The 27,928-nt window shown below is 35.6% G+C and overlaps 1 protein-coding gene across 1 annotated transcript; it reads right to left on the reverse strand.

Annotated features, from left to right (window-relative positions):
- Positions 1 to 3,899: 3,899 nt before the first annotated feature.
- On the reverse strand, positions 3,900 to 6,196 carry LOC141333021 (uncharacterized). The gene is made up of 2 exons (XM_073837969.1): positions 6,078 to 6,196; positions 3,900 to 4,861 (listed from the first exon to the last, which is right to left on the reverse strand). Exons 1-2 carry the CDS (start codon positions 6,148 to 6,150, stop codon positions 3,900 to 3,902), a joined length of 1,035 nt encoding a protein of 344 aa, XP_073694070.1. The 5' UTR covers positions 6,151 to 6,196.
- Between the last annotated feature and the right edge of the window lie 21,732 nt (positions 6,197 to 27,928).

Consider the following 27,928-nt stretch of genomic DNA (forward strand, 5'->3'; position numbering starts at 1 on the left):
AAGGTGCGCTGTTGTTTTTCTTTAAAAAAACGATTTGTACAAATAAATGAAAATTGATTAAAATTATAGACTCACATCGTGGTATTGGGCATCAATCAACAGTCTTCGTGAGTGAGGAAAAATAAATATTAGTAAAAGATATTGGTAAAAAAGAAAAGAAAAAAAAAACAGTATACAGGTCTGAATAAGATATTTCACATAAAAGACATAAATTAGTCCACAAGACAAAATGATAGTTGAATTTATAAAAAAAAAAAAAAATAACCCCATTCAAGTTTACATCCACTTGATTCCTTACACTATTCTTTACTGAATAATTCACAGCTGTTTTTTTTTTTTTTTTTTTTTTTTTTCTGTTCAGTAAGTTCCTTGTTTGTCCTGAACAGTTAAACTGCCCGCTGTTCTTCAGAAAAATCTTCCAGGTCCCACAAATTCTTTTCAAATGTTCACTGATGGTTCAGAAGGTAAAACTGGTGCATTAAGAGCCGTGGGTGAAAACATTTTGAATATAAAGATCAGGGGGAAATTAAGTAAGCCTATTTAATGTAAGTCTCTTCTGTAGCTACGGAAGGGCAGTACTGAATGAAAGAAATATAATTTTAGGTGAAATAAGAAAAATGTACACATCTTTAATGTGTTCAATAGTTTACACCCCTGGCTCTTAATGCAACAAGGGACTCACGAACAACTTATCACTGAACAAAACAAACTAAATAAAAATACAGCAGTGTAGGCTACACAGTATTAAGAATCAAGTGTATGTAAACTTTTGAAGTGATATTTTAATAATTTTAAAATATTATTTTCTCTTGTGGACTATATGTGTCTTTTATGTGAAATGTCTTGGTCAGTACTAAAAAATATTTTGTGTGATCCCTCTTATTTTGGTAAAAAAAAAAAAAAAAATTTTGCAGATCTTTTATCTACATATTAGTACCCAAAAGGTACTGCGGCAGCTTTTGCGTTTCTCTCTGAGAGTGTTGTGTATGAAAACATGTATAAAGTTGACTCTAGTATTTGTAATTTATTGGCATTTGTTGTTCAGCCATGACTTAACATGTCTTAGTTTTAAGTAAATAAAAATAAAGTGTCATCAAGGAAGAGTAATATTACCATAACTTTGTTTAGAAAATTTGCAATTGTTTACTTTCAAATATGGTTTTATAAGACAATTAACATGAATGTTCAATATTCTTTGCTTCTGAAAGATACATTATAAATAAATATACACATGCAATTTTTTGTCAAAAACAACAACAATAGCTTATGGTATTTATTTTTAGGAAGGAAATGCTCCAAAAATCTACAAAGGGGACCTATAATGGAGGGGGAAAAGTATGGCAGGTGAAAAATTAGAAATGTCCACATCATCCCTGGTGAAAAAAAAAATCCCTGGTTGGCTGGTTTTAGCTGGTCATAGCTGGAAGGCAGGCTGGTTTTAGAGGGGTTTTGGCCACTTTTCCAGGCTGGTCAGGCTGGACTTAGCTGGTCAGGCTGGGAAACCAGGTAAAACCAGCTAAGACCAGCCAACCAGCCTAGGCTGGTATTAGCTGTTTTTCAGCAGGGATAGACAATATTAGAAACCTAACTGCAACTTACTCTTACTTAAACTAAGCCTGAAGAGGTACTGTGAAAATCTTTATTGTGTGATTTCTGTAGCTTTTCTAGCTAAAATGGCATTTCAAATGGTTAAATGTGTTTTTTATGTATTAATAGTCAGGAAACTTGCATGCATCTTTCAGTATTTACTTTGCACATTTTTTTATTTGTACACAGGATTGTGCAGTAGGTTAAAGGTGAAGGGATCATTTCGGGGAGGAACAATGATCAACAAGTGCTTCAGTTTCGGGTCATACCTATAGCGTTCAAGCAGCAACTCTTTATCTCTTTGCTCCTTCTCCTTCTGCATTTATTTCTCTTTTTTTGGCCCTCTCTTCTGGCCAGATGAACAGAAAGCGTGACACTTTTCTTGTTCTCTGTGGCTCTTCCTGGACATCCACGTGGTGCTGGCTCTCATTCTTGGGACCTTTAGTAGAGATTACACAGAACAGCTCCATCATGTGCTCATCCATCTCCTTTTCTGAGAGGCTTCATCCAAATGGCCTTGTGTGGATCTGGAGTCTTCCATTTCATTGGGGTCATCTTTATCTTCCTCAAATCCCTGGACCTCCACCATTTCACTCTCCTACACTTCCTCCAGCATATCACTGTCACTCTCCACCCAAGCAGCCATTCTTGGATTTATTTCAGCCTCCAGTAGTTATGGGCGTTCAGACTTGAGTAGGTGACAGACCTGGATGGTCTTCCCTGTGAACTCCACATACTCTTTCTCCTCATCCTCTATGTCGATGAGCATAAGTTGTGGAGGTGGCTCAAAATGGGAAGAAGTAGACAGCTGAGGCTTCACAAGGCAGGGAGGACACACTTTAGTTGAAGACGGTTGCAGAGCAACAACTTCATCAGATGCAGGAGTGGAGCTTGGAGGAACCATCAGTCGTTTGGGAGGACTCACTTGGGAGCATCGGAGAGAAAACTGTCCATCAAGTGCTACAGTGGGATGTGGAGAAACTAATTCAATGTCTTACTTGCAGGTTCTTTTCTTGCAGTTGTGAAATTTACAAGCAAGTTCTGAGTGAAAATTGTTTCTACATCAATTTGCTTTCAGTGCAAGCTCAGGTAGCTGGCGGCGTGTCTTCCTGAACTTTCTGTTTTTGGCAGTGAAGTCGAAGGCCTCACTCTCACCCGTCTTTGTCAACAGTGCCTCTGGAAGTTACTCAAGTGCCAGCGTAAGCAAAACTATCAAAAAGTTGTCTAAATATCCTTCTAAACTGTGGCATTGTAAACACAGAATGCTGCAAAGTAATACTTTTGAGTTATTAAACTTTTAATGACTTTTTAAATTTAGTTTTATTTAAAAAAATAAATAAAAAAATTACATAGTAGATGTTAGTTAGACTGGTCTTGGTTGGTTTTAGAGGGGCTGAAGACCAGCCTAAACCATTGTGAAATTATTATATTAATTATTAAAGAAATTAAGAAATTAATTATTAACCATAGGCGATGCTGTCTGTGCTGTAGACAGCATTCAAATGAAGTTTATCATGAATAAATGTTACATAGTGGACATTAAATAAAATAGGCCTACAAGAAATAATTTTTTATACATACCGCAGTCTTGTAAGTCCATTAACTCATTGTCTTATTATTATTATTGCCTATAATAGGTTATATTTATTTACACCCCCCCCCTCCTCATTTCGATCTCTATTATTATTATGTAAATAATTAGACTCATGGCTGATTGTGTTTACTAAGACTGAATTTATGGCAAGTAAATCTGATGTGAACTTCATCATAAACTACAGATCAACTATCAAAACAAACCCATGCCCTTGTGTGATGATTCAGCAAAACATTTAATAAGGCTGTAATTTAATTTCATCTTCTTTGCTATTGTCATCAAATACTGAATTGCCTGAGTTTGATTGGGACTATGGTCTCTAAATATGGAGAACAGCCTAATACAGCAACAACAGAGTCATGAGGAAAACCAGTCTTAAATACCCTTGAAAAAAAAAACTATTCACACCAGAACTTACAAATGTTTGGTTCCCTCGTTGGACTTTTAATACATTGCAGTGACACAGAGGGGTATATAGAATGTAACCTGGTTCAAGAATAATGCAACACCTAATTCCTGAAAGGCCCTCGGTCCAAGTGTGCTCTGAAAGATCTATACCTATATCTTTAAATGTTGTGTAGGAGGAATGTCATACAAATATAAAGATGTTTAGCGGATTGGTAAGTTTGAAAATGAGTATATCACTTTTAACATAATTCTATACCTGTAGATATCTGAAGAAACGAGAAGGGGTTAATACAAGTAATCATTGTATTTTCTAAACCTCATCACCAGAATGAGTTTGCAAATGATGTTTGAGGTCGCTTTGATACGTGAAACTCTCCTCACACTGAAGACACTTGTAAGGTCTCTCTCCTGTGTGTATTCTCATGTGAACCTTTAGGTTTCCTTTAATCGTGCAACTCTTTCCACACTGAGGGCAGGTGAAGGGCTTTTCTCCAGTGTGAACTCTCATGTGATTCTCAAGGTTTGCTTTGTATGTAAAACTCTTCCCACAGTGATGACACATGAAAGGCTTTTCTCCGATGTGAATTTTAACATGATCCTCAAGGTGATTCATGTCTGTGAAACTCCTTTCACACTGATGACATTTAAAACTGTTCTCTCTTGAATGAAGCCTCATGTGATTATTAAGGTTAACATTATTTCTGAAACACTTTCCACACTGACTGCATGTGAACGGTTTCTCTCCAGTGTGACTTCTAATATGAATCTTAAGGTTTCCTTTAATGGCGAATCTCTTTCCACACTGAGGACAGGAGTAAGGTTTCTCTCCGGTGTGAATTCTCATGTGGACATTAAGGGTTTTTCTGTGTATGAAACTCTTCCCACACTGATCACATTCATGCGGTCTCTTTCCAGAGTGAGTTTTCATGTGGACGTTAAGGTTTTTTTTCTGTGTAAAACTCTTTGCACACTGAGTGCATATGAATGGCTTCTTTTCAATGTGAGTTTTCATGTGGATTTTAAGGCTTTCTTTACGATTGAAAATTTCTCCACACAGTTGGCAGGTGAAAGAGCTCTCTCCAATATGAGTTACCAAGTGAGGATTGAGGTTTGTAGTTTGTGTTTTTCGAGGGTTTTTTGGTGAGGAATTCTCTTCAGTCAGAAAGCAACCAATTGGTTTATCTTCGATATTGAAATCATGATATTTCTCATTCTTATCTTTCTCTTCTGTTTCATTCAGTTCTTGACTCTCCTCTTTCAGTGCCATCAGGTCTGAAAGGTAAGAAGAAAAAAGAGCCGTAAGAGGAAATCAGTGAAAAATCTTTTAGCTTTAAATCGGTTTAAACAATCAGGATAAGCGTAAGTAATTACCATTTTGAATAGCCGCTATACCCACAATCTCTGTGCACTGTGTAAACAATGAGTGTCGTATTCATGCGACAGATCACTTCCGGCGTTTGCGTAAACTACACCAGAGCGCTACACGTGTAACATGCCTGATGCTAAACTCGATGTGGCTGTGTATCAAAGGTAAAAAATTATATAAATCCTGTTCAGTTTCTCACAAAAACCGATCGTTTCGTGTCTTAGGACATCAATGTATCGTCACGAGCCGCAGGGTGTAATTTTGATTTGTCTGTGCATGATTTTGTTTACTTTTAAAGGTTTGGTGTCCATCTACTGCCATTATATGGCTGACAGTCTGCACCGGTTTTCGTTAAAAATCTTTGTTTATGTTCTGCTGAAGAAACAAAGTCACCTACATACAGCCCTGGGGGTAAGCAGATAAACATCAAATTTTCATTTTTGGGTGAACTATCCCTTTAATCACATATTGATATAATATATTTATATTGTCATAATTTCACAACAAACATTAGAAGGGAACAAACAGGAACTTATACTTATAAAGGATAATAAACACAACAGGTGCGAGAAATCAAACAATCAAACTGAACAAGAACAAAAAGTGACCAAATATGAAAAAACAGGAACTGAAAATGAACAACATTGACAGTATAGGTTTCGCTTTAATGCTGCATTCCCAGCCTGGTCTCATTGTTTATAAAATATACATTTTTCAATGTTTTGACTGATGCTAAAACATGCAATTTTCACTTATTACACTGTTTAAAGCAGTTTTTAATAAATTACTAATTTAGTTATTAGAATTTTTATTTCATTGATAAATGATTTACATTTTTAGACCCCTTAGCCTAACCCCAAACATAGCCATTTTATAATGAATATAAAAATATGTACAGTATAAAAAAAACACGACAGACAAGTGCAATCACAATAATTTTTTTTTTTTTTGCAAAAAATGTCCAAAATACCAAATATTTCAAATGACAATGCATTGCAGTCACAGTCTTCTCTGACACAATAGTTTTATATGAGGTGCAGAGTTAAATGTAAGGGTGTTTTCTGTCTTCTGTGGTACTGGACAATTTAATCAAAGAGTTCAGCTTTGAGAATGAAAACCAACCTGTTTGTTCTTCAGTATCTTCATGTTTGACTTCAATCCTCATGTCTTCACTCTCCTCTTTAATAAACGCCATCTTTCAAATCGTCACGTCACGTGGATCTCAGCTGCTTCTTCAGGAGTTTTTCTGTCTTTGTCTTCGTCCTGTTTAAGATTAGATTAATTAACAGAAAAAAATGAATAAATACAAACTGCATTTTTAAATGCAGAAACAATCTCTAGGTGTGTCTCAATCAGCTCTAGTTCAGTTGTCAGCACAGAAACCCTAGCATTCAAATTAATAAAATAACTCAAATTATATAACCTAAAATGCTACCGTTTGTATTAGTATGTACTGTTATGTAGGCTGCATTAATACATTCACGTTCATAAAAACATTTGCTATTGATTTATAAAAGTTGTCATCACAGGTGTCACATGTTCGTTGTTTTGAGCAGCAGGAGTCGTCAGTGAGCTCTGATTCGAGTGATTCAAAACAGTGAATCATTTTGCGATGCGATTGATTCAGTTCCTGAGTGAATGAAACTAAACGTTTCTGTTAGTCCTGTGCACATGCTGTTTACACGCACAAAATAAACTTAATTATTATCTCTAAATAAGTCTTCGCAGTGTTACATTGGTTAAAATTCTGTACACATTCATATATAAATCTCTAAATGAGTTTTATTTAAACACCATAAATGAATAAAAGCACACACCTTCCTTAAAGCGAAACACAGATGCAGGAGTGCGGCGCAGCCTTATGACGTCACATCGCCAGACCAAAATAAAAGTCTTGAAGCGTTTCTCCCTTGCTGAGAAAAAAAACCCTATAGCAGGGTATTCATAATATTTAAAATAAATATAAAACAACTTTAATCTGATTAACTAATGCAATTTTATTTGTAAAGTTTTGCATTTTAATGAACTTTATTACAATAAAAACAAACAATCTGCAAGTGTTCAATGTACAATACAGTTTAGGGTTACCACTTTTACTTGTTTATTTTCTTTACATGGGTATTATGTTGTTTATTAATGTATTAAATGTAATGTTTCATCTAATAAATTAATGCTTATGTGTCTGACTTATCCTTAACAAGCAAATCATAATATTACATTGGAATGTAATCCATGTACATTGTATTTACAGAATTTTTACAAATTACAATTTGTGACCCAGTGTGTGAAAACCAGGCCAAATCTAATTCTGAGATAAAGTTTGATTTTAGCCATTCATTTCACTGGGATTTCAGTTGTTGACATGGTTTTACTCAGTTAATATTAAATACATATATGTGACCCTGGACCACAAAACCAGTCTTAAGTCAATGGGGTATATTTGCAGTAATAACCAAAAATACATTGTATGGGTCAAAATAATTTTTTTTTTTTTTTATGCCAAAAATCATTAGGAAATTAAGTAAAGATCATGTTCCATGAAGATTTTTGTAAAATCCCTACTGTATATATATCAAAATGTAATTTTTGATTGGTAATATGCATTGTTAAGAACTTAATTATGACAACTTTAAAGGTCATTTTCTCAGTATTTTGATTTTTTGCACCCTCAGATTCCCGATTTTCAAACAGATGTATCTCGACCAAATATTGCCCTATCCTAACAAACCATACATCAATAGAAAGCTTATTTATTGAGCTTTTATATAGCGCATACATAATAGTTGTGTAAAATTTTACATTATGACTGGCTTTGTGGTCCAGGGTCAAATATTTGTATTATTTTCACAGACTGTTCTTTATTTCATGGAGAAAACAATAGCTAGGTTTTCACAGTTTGGGATCCATTTTAACCTTATTTAGCAATTAACCTAAATATTGTTGATAATAATTATACTGTCATTGCAATGTCTGCTTCGGGAGAGACTTGGAGTACGAAGAACTGTCTGACTGTGCTTTGATTTTTGTTAGCTCTGTCATTGCGGAAATGATGCTCTATGGAGGCATTTTGTCGCACGACATTTTTTATATTTTACTCTCTGCCAACACTTGGCAGACTCTGCTTAAAAGACCCGCCCTTTTCACTGGACAGTCAAAAAGACCAATCAAACTAACGATGACATCAAGTATTACCCAATCAAAAGTAGGAAAGGAGGCATCTTCATAAAATGCTTGTGGGACGATTTGCATGAGACAAAACCCGTCCCATATTGATTCAAAACGGGACGCGAAATTTTATTCTCAAATACGGGACGATTCCGTATTTTAAGGGACGGGTGGCAACCCTAAAGAGTTCAATGCCAGACACACTAGTTAACTGCTCAGAGATGTCTTATGAGCAGCAGTAGTTTTTGTTTGAAGGCTCTGACGTGATCAAAAAGCTGGGTGATAATCTGGTCCTTTCCCTGGAGCTGAACATTCAAAACATTGAGCATCTCTGTTACATCCACAAGGAAAGCCAGGTCAGAGAGCCATTTCTTGTCAATGGGCACTTGAATATTACCATCCTTGCTTTCCTGAAAAACTCTGATCTCATTACGCAGATCAAAAAATCTCTGGAGAAATTTTCCTCTGCTGAGCCATCTGACCTCCTGGTGGCAGGCCTGTCACCAAGGGGGGGCATTGGGGGGCAGTGCCCCCCCAAGTGACTCGAGGTGGCCCCCTGCCCATGACCGCGAGTTAACTTACTTTTGAGAACGAAAAACATTGATCTAGCATTAAATACTGCCAAACAAATCATCTAGCTCTAAAGGAGCACTAATCTCTACAACGGTAAACTAATATGAAGCTAATAAATAATCGTTTCCGTAACCTTTTTTTATGCACATTTTGGGATATCGCATAAAAAACGTTGGATGGAAGCGCCAAGATGCGCATACATTCTAAAAATGCGCGTAAAAGCTTATGTGCTAAGTAGGATAAAATTCTTATCCGGTAAGAAAACATGCACATAAACTCGATGGAAACACTTTTACCTAGCCTAATACATTCCTTGATGCGCATCAAAAAATTGACATGTGACTTTGCGATGTGATAGCATAACTGGACCAACCAACGGACCGATCTCATTGCACAGCATCTTAAATTCTAGTATATTTTAAAGGTCCCATATCGTACACATTTCTGGAGGTTTATTTTATTTGTTGATGTCCTTAAGAATATATATTTGCGGTATAAGTGCCAAAATCCATCTCAATATATTTTTACAGCTCCTTTTTTAGGAGCTCTGTCAAAAACAGGTCGATTTTGGCCCATCTAATTAATATTCATGAGCATCTCTTCTGATTGGCCTGTTGTTTTCTGAGTGACGCACAACCAGGCCAATCACAGGTAACTACGGTCATGTATGCTGTAAGCGTAAGCGAGCTCAGAGCAATAGAGAGAGCTGATACTCAACAGGATATTTTAGAATGATCATTAATGTTTTTTCTTTTACAAACACCGAATGCAGTAAGCTACATAACTGTTGCTTTAGTAAAGCCCCTTTCACAATGCGCGCTGATTCTGGAAAATTACGGGAACTGTGTGAACCAAAGCCAGAACCTAAAGGCAGTGTTGTAGTAATGATGCACGTTATCAAGCGACTCTTCACAACGAAAAATAACGTTACGTGCAAAGTGGAATGAAGCGGCGATCAGGCAGAGCCAGCTCCTCACTATCAGCGCTGAAGCACAGTTTGTTCAGGTTAGTTTCAGTTTAGTGAAACGTACGCGTCGCATTACATCTCACATCCAAACGTCACATGTCTTTATGGTTTGTGTGTAAAGCAAGCACAGATTCCGGAAAACAACTGTGAATGAACCAAATTAAACAATTCCGGAACAAATCGTGGGACACATTATCCGTGTATTTACCGAAATCGCTGTGTGAAAGAGGCTGAAGTTGACGTGCCGCTGGTCTCTTATATTCACGTTGTTCTGAAGCCTGTACAATGATCGTAGCTTGACATCTATCGACTGAACAGGGTTTTCTCAACTTGTTTTCCTGTTGTTGTTGCTCAATAATGGAATGGATGCGTTGTTGTCTGGGGGTTTGACAAAAGGAGGGTGGGACGTTGGTTTGTGACTGAAGGCGGTGACTTGAGTCGATCGGACGTCACATCGTTACGGAAGTCACAGCTGCTCGTGAAAATGAACAGCTACTTTAAGCAGGCTGTGTGCAGTTTACTGTGGATTGACTGTTTTGAAACTCATATGGTAGTTAGATAGCCCCTAGACCTTAGTTATCATGAAAAAAGCCAGGAAATTTTGATTTTGACGATATGGGACCTTTAAAATGCTTGAGGAAAGTCTCAAAGTGCTTCGTTATAATAAACTCCCAGAACTGTTTTCCTAAACAGTAGCCTCTGAAATAAGATAACATGACTGCATTTCATCTGCGCTCTCTGAAGATCGTAATTTATTATATGCCAGAATGATCATAGGCTATAGCCTACAGTGCCTTCTCCTATACTGCAGAACATTTATTTTTGCTTCGTGATATTTAGCGCAAGTTAATCAGGAAGTGACAATTTTGTTCTCTTCAACTCACTGGATGGTAACACTGCTTTATTCACAAATGTTTTATACGATATTCCAATTTTGCGCATAAGTTTAATTAACTTTGGATGGAAACATACTGGCGTAGCAAGCAGGCGGGCACGCACTGCTCATGGGATTCTGTGTTGGGAGAAAACCAAAAAAAGGGTATTAAAGAATAAAATAAATAGTCCTAAACAAAATATGTTTCACTTAAGTAATTAGCATATTATCAAAACCAAATAAAAAAACTGCGACATGTCTACACTGAGTTCTGGTTCGTTTAGTGACCGTGCAGCAAGCTCATGGAAACAGAGAAGGCTGAAAGCCCTTTATTTTTTACGAAAGCTGTTTTTATAGTGAGTGCAAATAGAAGTTAACCTTTTACAGTTCGGAATAATGTCTTATTCTTATCTATGTGACCAAAAATTACATATTTTATGTTGGTTCCGCTGTAAGGAAAAAAAATGTGTGTGCACCGAGTTCCAAAATCTGTAAAAATGTTGTTGTGCGACTTTGGTAAGCGCTCCGCTTGACTGACGGTCGGACCATTTCCCGCTGACACAGGGACGTAATACGTACACTACGTACGCTGGCAGCGATAAACCAATCAGAGAACATTATGTAATATGTACAGTACGTATGCTTAACAACATTTGTTTGACTGACTCCGACAATGATGAGAGAGAACCCGGCATGTTTGATGGCGAAATTGCCCAGCTGTTGAATTCAGACACAGAAGATGAGGACTTTGATGGATTTTTGAGAGAAGATTGATTAAAAAAAATTATGTGAGTGTATTGATAAATAGTAGAATAAAGTTCAACAAAACTCACTGTTGTTAGGAAGCAGACAGACAACCAGGTAAGTAATGACGATAAGATTTATTTAAACAGCAGAGTGATGGAGATAATGCAGCCAACAGGAAATGGTGAGTATGAGACTAAGGATATGTTTGATCCAGAGATGATAACCACAATGGAACTAATGATCCTTTTCCTTGCAGATTTGAAGATGGGAAGATTCCAGGAACGATCGTCGGAGGAAACTCAACAGGCTTACGGTACACACACACACACACACACACACACACACACCGCTGGAGACTGGAGCTGGACAGACTTGGACAAGACAGAGTACAGGTAAGTAATAACAGGTAAGTTCGTTAGTGTAACTCGCAGAGGGAAGCACTAGGAGTCCGCTTTCTTGCAAACGAGCCCGGACACTGAGCGGTGTGTGGAGAGAATATTTAAAGGGGTGTGGTGATTGGGTGCAGGTGCGTGTGATTTAGAACTCAGGTGATTGTGATCTTTGTGTGACTGTGGATGCAGAACCTGGCCAATCCGTGACAACTGTTTTGCTTCTGTTACCTTTTTTTGTAGACCGTATGTTTTAGCATGCGCCTTATAATACGGTGCGCCTTATGTATGGGTTAAGTACAGAAATAGACCCCGTAATTGAGACTGCGCCTTATAATCCGGTGCGCCTTATGGTGCAGAAAATACAGTATATAGTACTTCTAATGTCTGTTTGTGAGATCATAAAAAGTGTGCCCCCCTATGAAAACGAAATGTCCCCCCAATGAAAATTTTCTAGCGATGGCCCTGTCTGGTGGTACAACACATCACCATATTGCGCATCCATCTCTTCCATTAGTGCCTTGAAATGTCGGTGAGAAAGCGCCTTGGGAGCGTGTATTGTTAACAATTTGGACGACATCATGCATCACATCCACAAGCTTGACAGATTTAGCACATAGTTGTTCTTGATGTAAAATGCAGTGGTACTTAACAACTTTTCCTCCACATTCACTGACTTTCTGAGACACTAATGTAGCAAGGCCAGATTTCCTCCCTACCCGTGGGCCCTAGTTTGGGCATCTCTGTTCTAGTATGCCTAGTAATGTCTTGATTAGCTGGTTCAGGTGTTCAGATGGGGTTGGAGCTAAATTCTGCAGGACACCAGCCCTCTAGCACCGAGTTTGGGCACCCCTGGTCTAAAAGGCAAAACAGGCATGTTTGATATTGAATTTTAAAACTTTTAAAACAAACAAAAAAATCAAGTATTCATAATTCTATTTCACATTTATGTAATTCACCCATTACGTCATGCATTGATTAATTTATACATTAAGCAAATTTCCATGTCCCAGCAGGCACACAATGTCATTAGACATTTGGTTAAATTTGGGTTACAACGTCAGGCAAACAAAATCATACATCTAATGTCAATTTTGATGTTTTAGGTTGTGTTGTAAAGCAACCAAATTCCAACATCCATTTGACGTCAAATACTGACATTTAGTCAAAAAATAAGGTTACCAAATTCCAACATTTCCTAAACAGCATAATAATAGAGAACAAAACACAACATCCCCTTACCCTCTTTATGGTAACTTCAACAGATTCACAAAATAATATATCCTACAAGATACAGGCAAAATACTTCACCTTGAGGAGGCGATGAACATGGAAGTAGAAAATACAACACAGTAGGGGGGAGAGTGGGCCAAGATGAGGCTTTTTTTTTCTTTTTTTTACTTACGTGGTCCTTAAGATAAGGGTAAAAAAAGCAGAAGTACAATGAAAGTATCTGAAGTAATTTTCAGGATGTTTCCTATCAGTTTGAATGATCAAAATGTATCCATGACAAATGGTTCTAAATATATGGCTTCCTGTGTTCCCATGGCTCAAAACAAACCAAATTTTCAATTTCAGCCTTTAATTCTTTGCATTTCTGAATCAATATGTTGAACACCAAAGTTGAAACCTTCTCAAAAACAGACTAAACAGAGTTTGTAGTGTAAATGTTCACATTTTTGCTTTAAATGTGACCAATATCAGATTTCTAGTGTGAACAGATCATGATTCTGAACTGGCCTGCATGTGCAAACAAATGATACAAACAGGGTTTCCAGGTTTTTACAACAAAATCTGCCTAATTGCCTCACAAAACTACTTACTGTGGTTGGGTCAACCCAAAAATTTGGAAAACAACCAGAGGAAACAGTGGAAAAAGTAGCCCAATTCCGAGAAGATACAGTTGATTTGGCAACACTTGCGCAGCACGCCGTCATACAGAAGTAAACATGGAGGATATAAAGTAAATGATTATGTGTTTAATACTAATCTGATCTGCTCCAGAAGCCAGTGAAATTATGCACAGGCAATATGAAAAATAAAAGACAAGGATGTGACAAAAGACTGTAATGTTTGTGAGTTCTTTCGCAACTGATAACATTGAGTAGTATGTAAAATCTTTTAGGTGACTCACACTGCGGTCACATTGCAAAACATCTGACCTGTATCAGATTTAGTACCACAAATGGAAGAAATTTCATGTGGTTTGTGCTGTTCACACTGTCATGACAAAAACAGATCTGAGTCACATGTGAGCGAAAATTGTAAAAAAAAAAAGAATAAATATTTGCAGTTAATCACATGACAAACTGTAGTCTAATCACTCCGGTGTGATTGTACATGTTAAAGAGCTACTCAATTTCTGTCAAAACTCTGATCAGGCTTTTCTCCAGTGTGAATCTTCATGTGTCTATTAAGGCTTCTTTTTTGAGTGAAGCTCTTTCCACATTGTTGACAGGTGAAAGCTTTCTCTCCAATGTGAATTGTCATGTGTGTTTGAAGTGCTCTTTTTTCTGTGAATCTCTTGCCACATTGTTGACAAGTGAAAAGTTTCTCTCTAGTATGAGTTTTCATGTGGACATCAAGGCAATATTTATGTGTAAAACTCCTTGGACATTGAGAACACATGAAAGTTTTTTCTCCGCTGTGAATGTTCGTGTGTTTATTAAGGCTTGATTTTCGACCAAAGCTCTTTCCGCATAGGTTGCAGGTGTAAGGCTTTTCTCCAGTGTGAACTCTGATGTGGGCATCAAGGCTGTGTTTATGTGCAAAACTCCTTTCACATTGAGAGCATGCATAAGGCTTCTCTCCAGTGTGAGTTTTCATGTGGTTTTGAAGTTTGCATTTTTGAGTGAAACTCCTTCCACACTGTTGGCAGCTGTAAGGTCTTTCTCCAGAGTGGATTCTCATGTGAACATTAAGGTGTCCTCTTTCAGTAAATCTCTTTCCACACTGTTGACAGGTGAAAGGTCTTTCTCCAGTGTGAATTCTCATGTGGACTTTAAGGTATTCCTTTCTGCTGAAAGTTTTTCCACACCGTTGGCAGGTAAAACCACTTATTTTTATTGCTGTCTTTTGTGCTTTTTTTTTAGTATGTGAGCAACTATATGATTTTTCTCCAGACATGAAATCATGTTTCTCATGCTGGAGATCATCTTCCGTTTCATTGAGTTCTTGACTCTCCTCTTTCAGTGTCATCAGGTCTAATGCAAAAAAAAGACAAATCCAAATTAACATCATTTTAATTGCTCAAGGCACAAACATCAAACCCAGCAACATTTAGATCTTCAACATAGTAAACTATTATAGGAGGAGTTACACGTAATCTCAAAACATATTCCCATTATTCAAAGTGATAATGATAAAAAGAGCAAAAATATCATTTATTTATTTTTAGAGCTGGACATTTTAATAGGGATCAAATGATTGAGTTCAGCTTTGAGAATGAAACCAACCTGTTTGTTCCTCAGTATCTTCATTTTTGACTCTGAATGTTTCTTCAATGTTCTCCTCTTTAATAAACACCATCTTTATAATCTCGTCTGCTTCACCTGGAGTTTTTCAGTGTTTGGACAACTTGTCCTGTTTAAGATGAGAATAATTAACAGATAGAAAAGTAAATGTAAACTAAACGTCTGGGTGTGTCTCGTTCTAGTTCAGTAGTCAGTGCACTGAAAAGTGAATCAGTCAGAGTTATAGTTAATGAATTTAAACAACCTGATAAAATATATTACACATTTAAATACATAAAGTTAGTAACTATTTGTGATTAATATTTACTTGCACATAATTTTCAATAGATTTAACTTTCATGAAAACATTTGCAGTTGTTTTATTAAAGTTGCCGCTGAACATGAACGTGTTTATTGTTCTCGTCACTGTTAGTCGTCAGCATGCGTTGATTCAAAAGCTTTGAATCACTGAATCATTTTCCGAATGATATGATTCGGTTCAGATGATTCGGATTCTCAGTTTCTCATCACTTCTTTAATATACTTGAACGATGTACTGATTTGCGACATTTGGAGCGAAATATGTTTTTATTAATATGAGGTAGACACCATCATGCAGTAGCCAAATGTAATCACTCACATTTCAAGATTTGCTTTGTGCAAAATAAGTAATTTTCTTAGATACTTTAGCATAATTAGGCTAAGTGCTAGAAATCAATGGTTTAATAGAAGCAGATATTAGGTTTAATGTTACTAATTCCATCTTATTGTTACAACTTCAATGCATGACCTCATAATAACAAATGGTCAGTGTGAAATCAGGATATTCTCGGCTGCACTTGAAGGCAGCGTTAATATTTGTCATGTGATCTCAACACTTCTGTCGAGTGTCTCAATATTTCTACACCTGTGAGACATTATTCTTAAATATCATTCATTTTAGCTTTGAGAATGAAAACCCACCTGTTTGTTCATTAGTCTCTTCATGTTTGACTCTGAATGTTTCAATCTTCATGTCTTCACTCTCCTCTTTAATAAACACCATCTTTATCTGTTCCTCAGTATCTTCATGCTTGACTCTGAATGTTTCTTCAATCTTCATGTCTTCACTCTCCACTTTAATAACCGCCATCTTTATAATAGTGTGTCAAGTGGATCTCAGTTACTCCTCCAGTTTTTGTGTGTTTGAACACTTTGTCCTGTTTAAGACAAAGGCATTTAAGAATTAACAGAAAAAAAAAAAAATCAATGCAAACTAAATCTCTGTTTAAATCTCAATCAGAGGTATTTCATTGAAAGGCTGTGGGTGCGAGTGAGAGTTTATGACCTGATTATTGCTCAACACTGAAATTTTGCCAATATATAATAACTGGACACAGAAAATAAAATAAAAGCAATTACACGCAATTACCATTTAGTTTTAATTAAGATTAAGTATTTTGTGATTAAATTGCGTTTAATATATTACATTAAGAAACAGAAAACTGCTATTGTTTGTGAAATATCATTAGACATGTTTGTGTTTGTTGTTCAGTGTTTTGAGCAGCAGATGTCGACAGAATGCGGTGATTTAAAAGTGAATCATTTGTGAAGCGATTGATTCATTTGAACTGGAGTTTTGAAAAGATCCGTTTCTCCATCACTGAATAAATCCTTGTTTACTATCATCTGATTCACTAAATACGGACCGAAATGAGACGCACCTCTTCCGTTACTCGTGTAACAGAATGATCAACTACCTTTACAATGTTTGTAAAAACTATAAAGCAGACTGACCACTGTTTATCAAATTAAACATTTAAATGAATAAAACCACAAACCTTTCTTCAGCTCAAACAGACGCAGCTGCACAGCGCAGATCTATGACGTCACAGCACTAGCTCAAAATAAAAGTCCTGTTCACACGCTGATGCGTCTACAAAAGTGCATAGCATAGGTATGTACACAAAGAAAATTCAAATAACAAAACATCTCAGATAGTTATTCTTAGAGAAATACATACTGAAATACATGTGTTTAATGGTGTGCTGAAAATCACCTCCAACTAAAGTATATACACACAGTAAAGATTTAAGATCTAATCATCTAAAAACTCAATATCTTAAAGGTCCACTGAAGTGCCTTGAAACACGCAGCGTTATTCTATGTGGTGACGAACTTTTAACTGAAACAAAAACATATCGCCCAGCCCCGCCCACTAATTTTGAAGAGCCAGTAGCGTTCCATTAATATATGCTCGGGCCAGAGCTGTTGAGCTCGGTAAAGCCGCATTTTATGACAGCCACAGACTAATAAATTACCCCACAGATTCAATATGAAACTTGCTTAAACGAAATAGTGATCATAGTCATGCTGAGGCTGTGTAATTTAATACATGCCGTCCGCACATATGAGCGCATATGATCTGCTCCGTGTATTGCGTCTCTGTGTAGGGGGCGGGACACTACGGACTCTAGAGAGCATTTGATTGGACAGAACGTTTGATTAGAAACTGAAGTGCATGGTGATATCATCCAAATCCTTGATTCATATTGGCGGAAGTGACGAGACTGTAAGTTTTGAATGCCCATATCTTGCAAACGCGAATTTTGTCTTTTGCAGCACACTGGCTTATAGATAACCTTAAGGGTAATATATTCATACTAAAAGCCAAAAAAAATTAATTTTGATTTCAGGGGGACTTTAAGGAATATTAGCTGTGGGTATACCACTGTTATACTAACTTGTTTGACAAAATAACCAAGGCATTTCAGTGAAAACCTTTATTTTGTGGAAAACTGAAAAATATTACTCTTACCATTTCTACTATACAAAAATACTCTCCTCAGGACTTCATTCTCATTGTTACAGATTTTTATCATTACTTGTTTTTTTATTACATTATTTATATAATGGGAAATCAGACATTTTTACTGCACTTTCACATATTCTATAATGTAAATACATACATTATATATAATAAAAAATGTTTTTGTACCATATTAGTTCTATAATCTGAAATAGTAGGGTACAATGACACTAAAAGCTCTGCAAGGATGTTTATTTTAAACACAAAGTTGATTCTGCACTAATCTTATATAATATTTCTTTTTTTTTTTTTAAACATAGTACATTTAACTCTTTCCCTGCCAAACACAGAATATTCTGTTATTTATGAGACAACGCTCCCCCAGAATTTTCTGGGTTTTCTTTATTATACTTTGTATTTCACTGTGAAACAGAACAAGTGCTGAAAGAGCCATACAGTTGATTGTTCTGCATTTGTTTTTCTTCTTTAGTCACAATTGATCTTGTGAGTCTATGTGAGATCTCATGTCACTATAAAATCGTTCCTACAGTCAACCAGTGTGTGGTCTTGCGGTCTGGTCGAATCGTCTAGTGTGGGCATTCAGGGGATTCTAAGGCTAAAAATCAGTTAAGGTTTGAAAATCGTCTACTGTGTGGCCAACCTAAATCTGTTTTCCTTGTTATGTAACTAAATGTTTTATTGCTTCCTAAGACAGAGGGGCAAAAAAGAAAGGAAAGAAAATCTTTGACACAAGCACTGAATGCAGCGCCAGTGACACTGATGAGGAATCTCTGAGTTCTCCTTGGCTTAAATTGCTGGTTCCAAACTGGTTCTTTCTTATTTAATGTATCTTATTTCAAACTTTAACACATTTTGAAAATGTCTAAGAAATGCAACATTCATTTTTGGTGCAAAACTAATTGTAAAAAAAGTTCAAGAGGTGTTCCTGGTGGCTCTAATGTTACAAACACCAATAACAATATTTGATGTTTGCGTGGTCTGTGCATTTGACTGTTTGATTTATTTGATACAAGTCTTGTTTCTTTTGAGGTTTGTCTTAAGAAGCTTTGATCTTTCTACAGCAACAACCCCAGACTGTGTACTGAAGCGGTACAGTAAAGTGTTTCATGCCTTTAAGAAATAAGGCAGCATCAGGCATGCACCAAAGTTGGGTTTGCCCGAAATACACTTGCATTAACAGCTGTTGTGGCTGAAATACAGCTTGTTGATCCAGAGTTTTCCCAAAGCATCCTGAAATTCAGTGCCAAGGAGGAGAAACTCTTCGACTTTGCAAATGGTGCCTGCAGTCACTGACAGCAGACCTTAGATCTGCCATAAAAAAAAGGCCAAAAAAGAGCATAAACTACTACCAATAACATATAAGATGAGATAGAAAGACACAAAACCTCCTTATTTAATTATGTTTAAATGTTGTTTTAAGGTAAATTTTGTGATTAACATCAGTTCATGTTGGATGTAATTCACATTGTCAGCCCCTATGGGTGCTGTGTTTGCAAGTGGTACACGGTGGAAAAATAGACAGTTTGACAATATAACATTGCAATCAAATGAATAATAATATAATAATAATAAATGCGCACAGGCAGTTTGGCGTGACTTGCCTGGAACTCTACAAAGTCATGAGTCGTACCTTGAAATCATGATTTATGGGCTCAAAAACCTGCCTGGAACGCAGCATAACCACAATATAATATACGTGTATAACTTGTTGAATTACATATACCGTATAAAAGTTAATAAAAAATAGGAGTCTGTGAATGTCACACAACAACACTGCATAAAAGTATATGTTAAAGTAGGCTTCTCAACTTCTAGACTTAGAGTAACGTTAGTCTAAAACACTCACTCATTTAAACACAATTTTAAGCTTTTTAGACAAAACCTACATCGAAAAGTTCAGACTTCATTACACAACACCGAATTGGCGGTATCATCGTATGGTGAGGAAGTTTTTAAGTTTTCAAGTCAACCTACAGTAGCTCCGTGCAAAAATGATGCACATCATGTTTCAAATGATTTGCCAAATACATTTCGTGCCTTCAGTTGAGAAAATAATTATATTTAAACTTAATCAAGCTAAAAATAAATTCACATTACATCATACATTTACATAAACCCCAATTTAACATTATAATCTGATGTCAATTTGATCTCAATATGACATCAGTTGGATGTTTAAAATTTGATGTTGATTTGACAAACTTAACGTCAAACATTTTGACCTACATATATATTACCCAATTAACCACCGGAAGACATTGCCATCCAAGCTGAATTTAAAATTATGCTTTACTACATATTGATCAAATCTTGACGAATATTTGACATCAAATTGACATCAAGGTGCCGCTGGGTATCTATTACATCATCATTTGTATTAAAATCATTGGCAGATCTGATCTTTTCCAATCACACTTCTGGGTATATCTAAACAGGATGATATCTTGGCATTTGTAGCGCTGGACCATGAGCTCTTTGTAGTGAGCTGTTCTGCAAACACAGCAAACTGGTATTGCAGTTTTGGTCACGTTTGCTTCAACTTCACTCTCTTGACGCTTTATGCTAAATGTTATGATGCTTATTTGTTAATGAGGCATAGAGCTGTGCCCTTAGCCTGCTTCATGAAATCATCACTCTGGTGAAAGACCCTTGCATACAGCCATACACAATTACTATAGCAAACAACCCACAATTCCTGTGATTTGATTGCTGTGGCACAGCTGGTTACAGAAGGAGGGACACATTTGCTGTCATACACAGCAAGCTGACTGTCATGACAAAAAACATTGCTGACTGTGATCCATTGATATTGGCGAATGTTCAGTATCTGCATAAACATTTTAGAGTTCCCACAATTCCTTCATTTTCTATAGTACTAAAGGGTAGAACTGATTGAAAGCCATCAATGTCCAGATTGTGCTTTGCCATGATGTAGCTGGTCAGGTCTATGGTATCAGAAATTAACCAGTAATCCTGGTAAAGTATTTTTGAAGCATATTTTGGTGGCTTGGGTAACCTTTGAGGAACAGTTCTTTCAAATGGACTTGATTAGTTCTAGACTGGCCCTTCAATTTCCGATAATCTTCTGATGTTCTTCACTGTTGCTTTCTGTAAATACAGAAGTTAAAATTTACTTTACATTTTTTAAAGGAACTTTAGAGTTACATTTGATGCAATGTGATGACAAGTAAATCTCTTGTGTGATCTTAATCTATTAAAGAGATAATTGGATGCCCATTTCCACAACTCGATATGATTCTTTAGGGTCTTAATGAAAAGTCTATAACATACTTTGATTAAAATTTCTCAATGGTAATGTAAAAAAAATAATTTTATCTTGTCAACATCAACCCTTTTTAGAGCGAGCTATTTTGTTGCATATTCCTTCAAATGCTAATGAGCTCTGTTTGCCCCACCCCTCTCTGCAGTGGGATGATGAGCTGTAATGTTTACTTTAGCGCATTTAGCTGCGTTTAGTGGCAAAATTTTCTAACAAGCACAGTATCAAGAAAGTGCATTTGCAAATATGCATAAAAACCCTTCTACTCACTTCTGCTGCAGGGTTTAATTTGGTTTTGACTGTGTAGTTTTTTTTTTTTACTCTTAAAGATTTGGTAACCATTGATGTCATTATATGAGTGTTTGCGACGAACAACCGTATAAGTCCAAAAAACCCAAAAATGAGATAACCATGTGGCATTAATTGTATGTGTGAACTTTGTATACAGAAACAGTTTGGGGATATTTTCGCACGACCAAGAGCCCGCATTTTAAACGTTAAAATAGCATCACGCGGAAAAAACGTTTATGTCCACAAAGAAGTATGGAGATGCCGCTTGCTGTCATGTCCGCTTCGGACATTAAAAGGCAAACCTCGGCAAAAAAAAAAAAAAAGACAGCCGACATGACCAAATGGAAGGACAGAGTAAGGAAGGCATTTGAGGGATGCTGGAAAACCATATTTGATTCGAAGAGGAGAACAAAAACCAGGGAAAAATCCACCGAAAGATGTGAGTGGAAGAACCGTATATGTGATGTGATCTCTCTCTCTCTCTCTCTCTCTCTCTCTCTCTGAACGCGCTGAGGAGCGCTAAACACCGCATAAACAGTTAACCTATCAAAATAAACCACATACCATACATAGTAAAGCTGTATTGATTCATATTTCCCGCCAGTCCTGTGTAAAGTACGGCAAGCAGAGTTTATTTGTTTATATATTTATTTATATCGTGAGATGGCGGAGCGCGAGAACAGTTTGAAGTACTATATACACAGGTGCGCTGCGCCAGCTTTTCTAAAAAAAAACGACAAGGTGCACTATTGGAGCTATCTAAACATACATTGTATAATATTTAGCTATGATGTATGTCTGCATTGTATTTATTTATATATTGTTTTTTGTTAATAATTCATTGTTATTGTCTGTACTGTAAGAAGGTCTATGTATTGTACATTGTTCATACTGTATTTTCTGTTTTTAAATAATAATAATAACAATAAGCTTGAAATAAATGCTTAATATTAACCTGAAGTTTCTGTTACTGTATTAAAACTAAGATAAAGGAATCAGATCTTTAGTGGTTTAAAGTGATATAATGAACTGGAGTTATACCGTTATTCCACACTAACTGGACATATACCGTTCTTCCACATTTCAGAAATATAAATCACAATAACTTTTGATTTTTAATACTGACACTGAAAAATGTTATCTCCTTAGAATTGAGAAGCTTTTGTTGTCTATTTTTTTTTTTTTTTTTAATTCTTTATTTTTCCATTGCATTCAGAAACAGACATTCACAGTATACACATTACGTGCACATATTTCTTGCATCTGTTGTCTGCCCTAATTGCCGACATAGTAAACATACAGCTATAGCAACAGTTGAAACTAACAGACAAAAAAAAAACCAAAAAAAAAAAACCGTACAACTATGTACAGATATGGAGTGATCTTACTCTTGCATACCCTCATACATCATAAGTACTGGTTTGTGAAAATAAAATCTGGCCTATGAGGCGTGACATATTTGACCCAGTTTTCCCAATATGATGTAAATTTATCCAATTTGTGATTAACAAAAGCTGTTATCCTTTCCATTTTATAGATGTCCATTGTAATATCCATCCATATATTTATGGTTGGGCTCTCCGGTGATAACCATTTTCTGGTAATACTCTTTTTACAGGCCACCAGCAAAATATTTACTTAATGTTCATCCCTTTTCGGCCATTCCTGAGGTACGTGTCCAAAAAACATAGTCTTACTCTCAAGGGGCATTTCACATTTGAAGATATACTGTAGAGCGTTGTGTATTTCTCTCCAATAGTCCCTCAAAACAGAGCAGTCCCAAAAAATATGGTAGTGGTTTGCACTTTGATTTCCACAGTTCCTCCAGCAGACAGGGGAGTTATTATCATAGTGAGACTTCTGGGAGGGTGTTATAAAGTACCTAATCAGGCTCTTCCAGCCGAATTCCCTCCATTTTTGGGAGCTGGTACACCTCCATTGATACCTCCATTGCCGTCCATTCTTCCTCAGATATATTTATCCCTCCTTCCTTCTCCCATTTTATTTTAATATATGAAGTTGAATGTGATTTCAAGTCCAGTAGACCCTTATACAGACATGAAACAATTCTATCAATAGTTTCTGAGTTATAACTTTTTATGAACAAATCAATCAAACGTGTGCCTGTCTTTGTTACATTTTTCATCTTCGTATCAACATAATGCCGTAGCTGCAGGTATCGATGGAAATCTTGTTTTTCTAATAAGTATGTCCTTTTAAGCGATTCAAAACTAAGCAATTTTCCATCTTTCATTATACTACATAGGTCTGTTATACCCTTAGCTATCCAATCCTTGAATCTAGAATCCAATTTATTAGGTATGAACTCTGAGTCGTAAGCACACCATTTAAGAGCTATAATGTTGGCCTCGAGTTTATGTTCCTTTATGATTGTTTTCCATGTTTTAAGGGTCCATTTCACCCATGGGTTATCAATATTATTTATGTAGGTTTGTAAGTTATTATCAGCTAAAGTTGCCTGAATGGGAATGGGCAACATTTTTTCTTCAAGGTTTTTCCATTGGGCAGTGTATGACGGGTTACACCAGCATATCACTGCTCTCATCTGCGCTGCAAAATAATAATATCTGAAAAAAGGCAAGCCCCATCCTCCCTTTTGCTTAGCCAGCTGTAAAGTTTTGAGGCGAACCCTTGGTCTTTTACCTTGCCATATATACCTAGATAACATTTTGTCCCACTCGTTAAACTAATTTTGGTTAATCTCTATTGGTAGGGTTTGAAATAAATATAAGAATCTTGGCAATATATTCATTTTGATGGAGTCAATTCTTGAGCTAAGGCTAAAGAAAGGAGTTAAATTCCATCTTGCGATGTCGTCCTTTATTTTTTTATGAATAGGTAAATAATTCTGTTCAAATAATTTTGTAAGATCTTTTGGTAGGTTGATGCCTAGGTATTTAAAAGACTCTGTTTGCCATGCCAAGGGATAACTACGTTTTATTTCTTCTGGTGGGCTATAATTATATGAGAGTAGCTGGGTTTTACCTATATTGATTTTGTACCCTGATAATTGGCCGTATTGTTCAAATGAATGCATCAGTTTAGGTAAAGAGTACGTTGGGTGTCCAAGATAGACCAGAATGTCATCCGCGTAACAGGCCAATTTATATTCCGTCCCTTTAATAATGATTCCCTTGATGTCTTCGTTTTGTCTAATGAATTGAGCTAGTGGTTCCAAATATAATGCGAAGAGTAATGGTGACCATGCACAGCCCTGTCTGGTGCCCCTTTCTAGGGTAAAGCTGTTAGATAAATATCCATTGATTTTAATCCTAGCGATGGGGTTGTCATATAGTGCCTGTATAGTTTTAATAGTTGTACCATGGAAACCGAATTTATATAATACCCTGTAGAGAAAATTCCAATTGACGGAATCAAAGGCTTTTTCAGCGTCTACACTTATCACAATTGCTTTAATTTTGTTTTTTTGTATATGGTCCATAATATGTAGTGTCTTTCGTATATTGTCTTGTGTTTGGCGTTGATGTATGAAACCTGTCTGGTCGTTATGTATCAATGTTGGTAGAAACTCTTCTAATCGTTTGGCCATGATAGACGTAAAAAGTTTATAGTCCACATTAAGAACAGAAATTGGCCTATAAGATCCACATTCCAATTTATCCTTGCCTTCTTTTGGTATGGCTGAAATTATTGCCTCCTTCCAGCTGGGTGGCGTTTGTGCCTTTTTCAAAGCCCAATTCAATGTGGGAAGTAGAACGGGTATTAATTCTTTTTTAAATTCTTTATACCACTCTGCAGTGTAACCATCAGATCCTGGTGACTTGCTTAATTTAAGCCTACTAATTGCAGCTTTTAACTCTTCTTCAGTTATGTCCGCTGTCATGGTTTGATTTTGTTCTTCATCAAGGGTGGGTAGGTCTAGGGAGTTCAGGAAGCTGTCAATCTGAGTTACAGTCCCACCAGGGACTTCAGAGTATAAGGTTTTATAGAATATTTCAAAAGCTTCCTGAATTTCATTTAATTTATTTTTTATCACTTTTGTTCTTGAGTCCCTAATTTTATGAATTGTGTTTTCCGCTATCTTTTTTTTCAGTTTCCACGCCAGTATTTTCGTAGATTTAGAGCCGCTTTCATAGTGTCTCTGTTTCAGAAACATTAAATTTTTCTTAATTTCTTGTGTGGCTAGATTATTAATTTCATTCCTAATATTTTTAATTTCTCTTAATGTATCCTGTGCAGAATCTACTTTATGTTTTCTTTCTAGTTCCTTTAGTTTGTTTTTTAGGTCCTCTAATTTTCTGTTCCTATTTTTTTTCTTGAATGAGGATATTGATATAATTTTCCCTCTTAGTACGGCCTTCAGAGTATCCCATAATATGGGAGGTGAGACCTCTCCAGTATCATTGAGCTCTAAGAAGAAACTGATTTCTGATTCAATTTGTGCCTTAAAGGATGAATCATTTAACAGGCTTGAGTTCAATTTCCATGTATTATTCTTTAACCGTAGGTCAAAATCAACAGATAGATATATTGGTGCATGGTCACTTAGATCTATCGTCCCCATTCCACAAGAATGTATTTTATGCTTATCTTTGGCGAATGTTATAAAATAATCTATCCTTGTATATATAGAGTGAGAAGCAGAATAATTGAAGTAACATAATTTTTATGGTGTTGGTTATAGTTTTAGTGTTACTTAACTATAATAAGCCTGTTGCTGACAAATGAAATTCATGAAATGTATAAATTAAATTTAGGGGGAATATAGATGTTCAATGATTTATCACTCTGAAGAAGTTACTGCAGTACTTGGTATCCCAATAGGTTTAAAAGTTAGTTAGTTTTAAATGCTTACTTTTAAAAGCTTAGTTTTAAAGCATAGTTTAGACGCTTGGTTTTATACACTGTGTGTTAAATGCTTAGTTTTAAAAGCGTAGTTTTAGCTTAGTTTAGTTTTAAAAGCTTAGTTTTAAGGGCTTAGTTTTATTAGGAAGTAATAAAAATATAAAAAAATGTATCGAAATAAAAAAAAATCATAAAAATGAAATTTTATAAAAATATATAAATAAATACAAATAAACCGAATAAATAATAAAAATGTAATTAAAAAAATATATATTTGTTTTAAAAGCTTAGTTTTAGTTTAGTTTTAAAAACTTAGTTTAGGCTTAGTTTTAAAAGCATTGTTGTAGCTTAGTTTTAAAATGTTTTATTTAGGGCCGGGACTCGATTAAAAAATTTAATCTAATTAATTAAAGGCTTTGTAATTAATTAATCGCATTTTAATCGCATATAAATATTTGACCTAATAACAGTGAGAAGTAAGTTTTTTTACATGGATTTTTATTGTACCATTGAATAATGACTGAATACATAAGCTTAAGCAACAAAATATTGTTTATTTTTGTTCAACCAAGTCCAACAGACCAGTGCAATATTGCCATTAAGTGTAGCAATAGGCTCGATGTGCTACAGTCAGGGTTCCTGCAGATTTGAACAAGTGAAATTTAAGACTTTTTAAGACCTTTTTAATACCACCTTATATGAAATTTAAGACCTAAACCTGTAACGGAAATAGATATTATATTACATGCATACATGTAATATTTAATGTGTTTAATGTAAAAAGTAAACAAAATTTCATGGCTGTCATAAATTTTATACTATGATATACAGTGAACTTTTCATATCAGCAGATACTATTCCACACAAACTATCCCCATAAAAGTACCACTAGAAATATCTGATGTAAAAAACTTTTACTTTCGAAATGTATGCATTACCTTTGAAATTTATTTTATGAATTTATCAATAAATTCTAAATGGCTGTTAGCAGTGAGATCACATAATTTACACTGCAAAATTAAAAGTGAGATTAATGTTTTAAATACATTTATTGATTTATAAATATATACATTATAAATGTTGGGTGTGGAGGCATACTTTTAAACACACTAAACTACCAGCAGGTGGCGGTAAGTCACTTCATGAGCGAGTTATTTCAACTTATTCGACCAAACGCTGAATCATTGCAAAACGTTACTAGGAGAATGCTTCTGCTGCGATCCTTGTTTGGAACTATTTTCGTTGGTGAAACAGAACAAAACAGTGAAAATATTTTGTCTAACATGTAAGTAACTTGACTAACTACTTGTTTATTGAGCTAAAATTAATGTAACATTTGTAATTGTGAGAATTTTCAGCAAAAAGCTCACTTGGTATATTACTGAACTATATCATGTTATAAATAAACTATACATTTTAAATTTTTACCTCAGTGTGTTTCTTTAGAGTGCTGTTACGCTCATTTGTTTTAAAGTATGTCACAAATAGACCAGAAATACACACATATCCATTATCAATTTCTGTTTACGTTGAATGTATTAAAATATGAATCTTTCTTGCCTTTCGATGCTTCGCTGGTTGTTTTGTCACTTCAGTTTT

Source organism: Garra rufa, chromosome 4, assembly GCF_049309525.1.
Source record: "Garra rufa chromosome 4, GarRuf1.0, whole genome shotgun sequence".
NCBI classification, from domain to species: domain Eukaryota; kingdom Metazoa; phylum Chordata; class Actinopteri; order Cypriniformes; family Cyprinidae; genus Garra; species Garra rufa.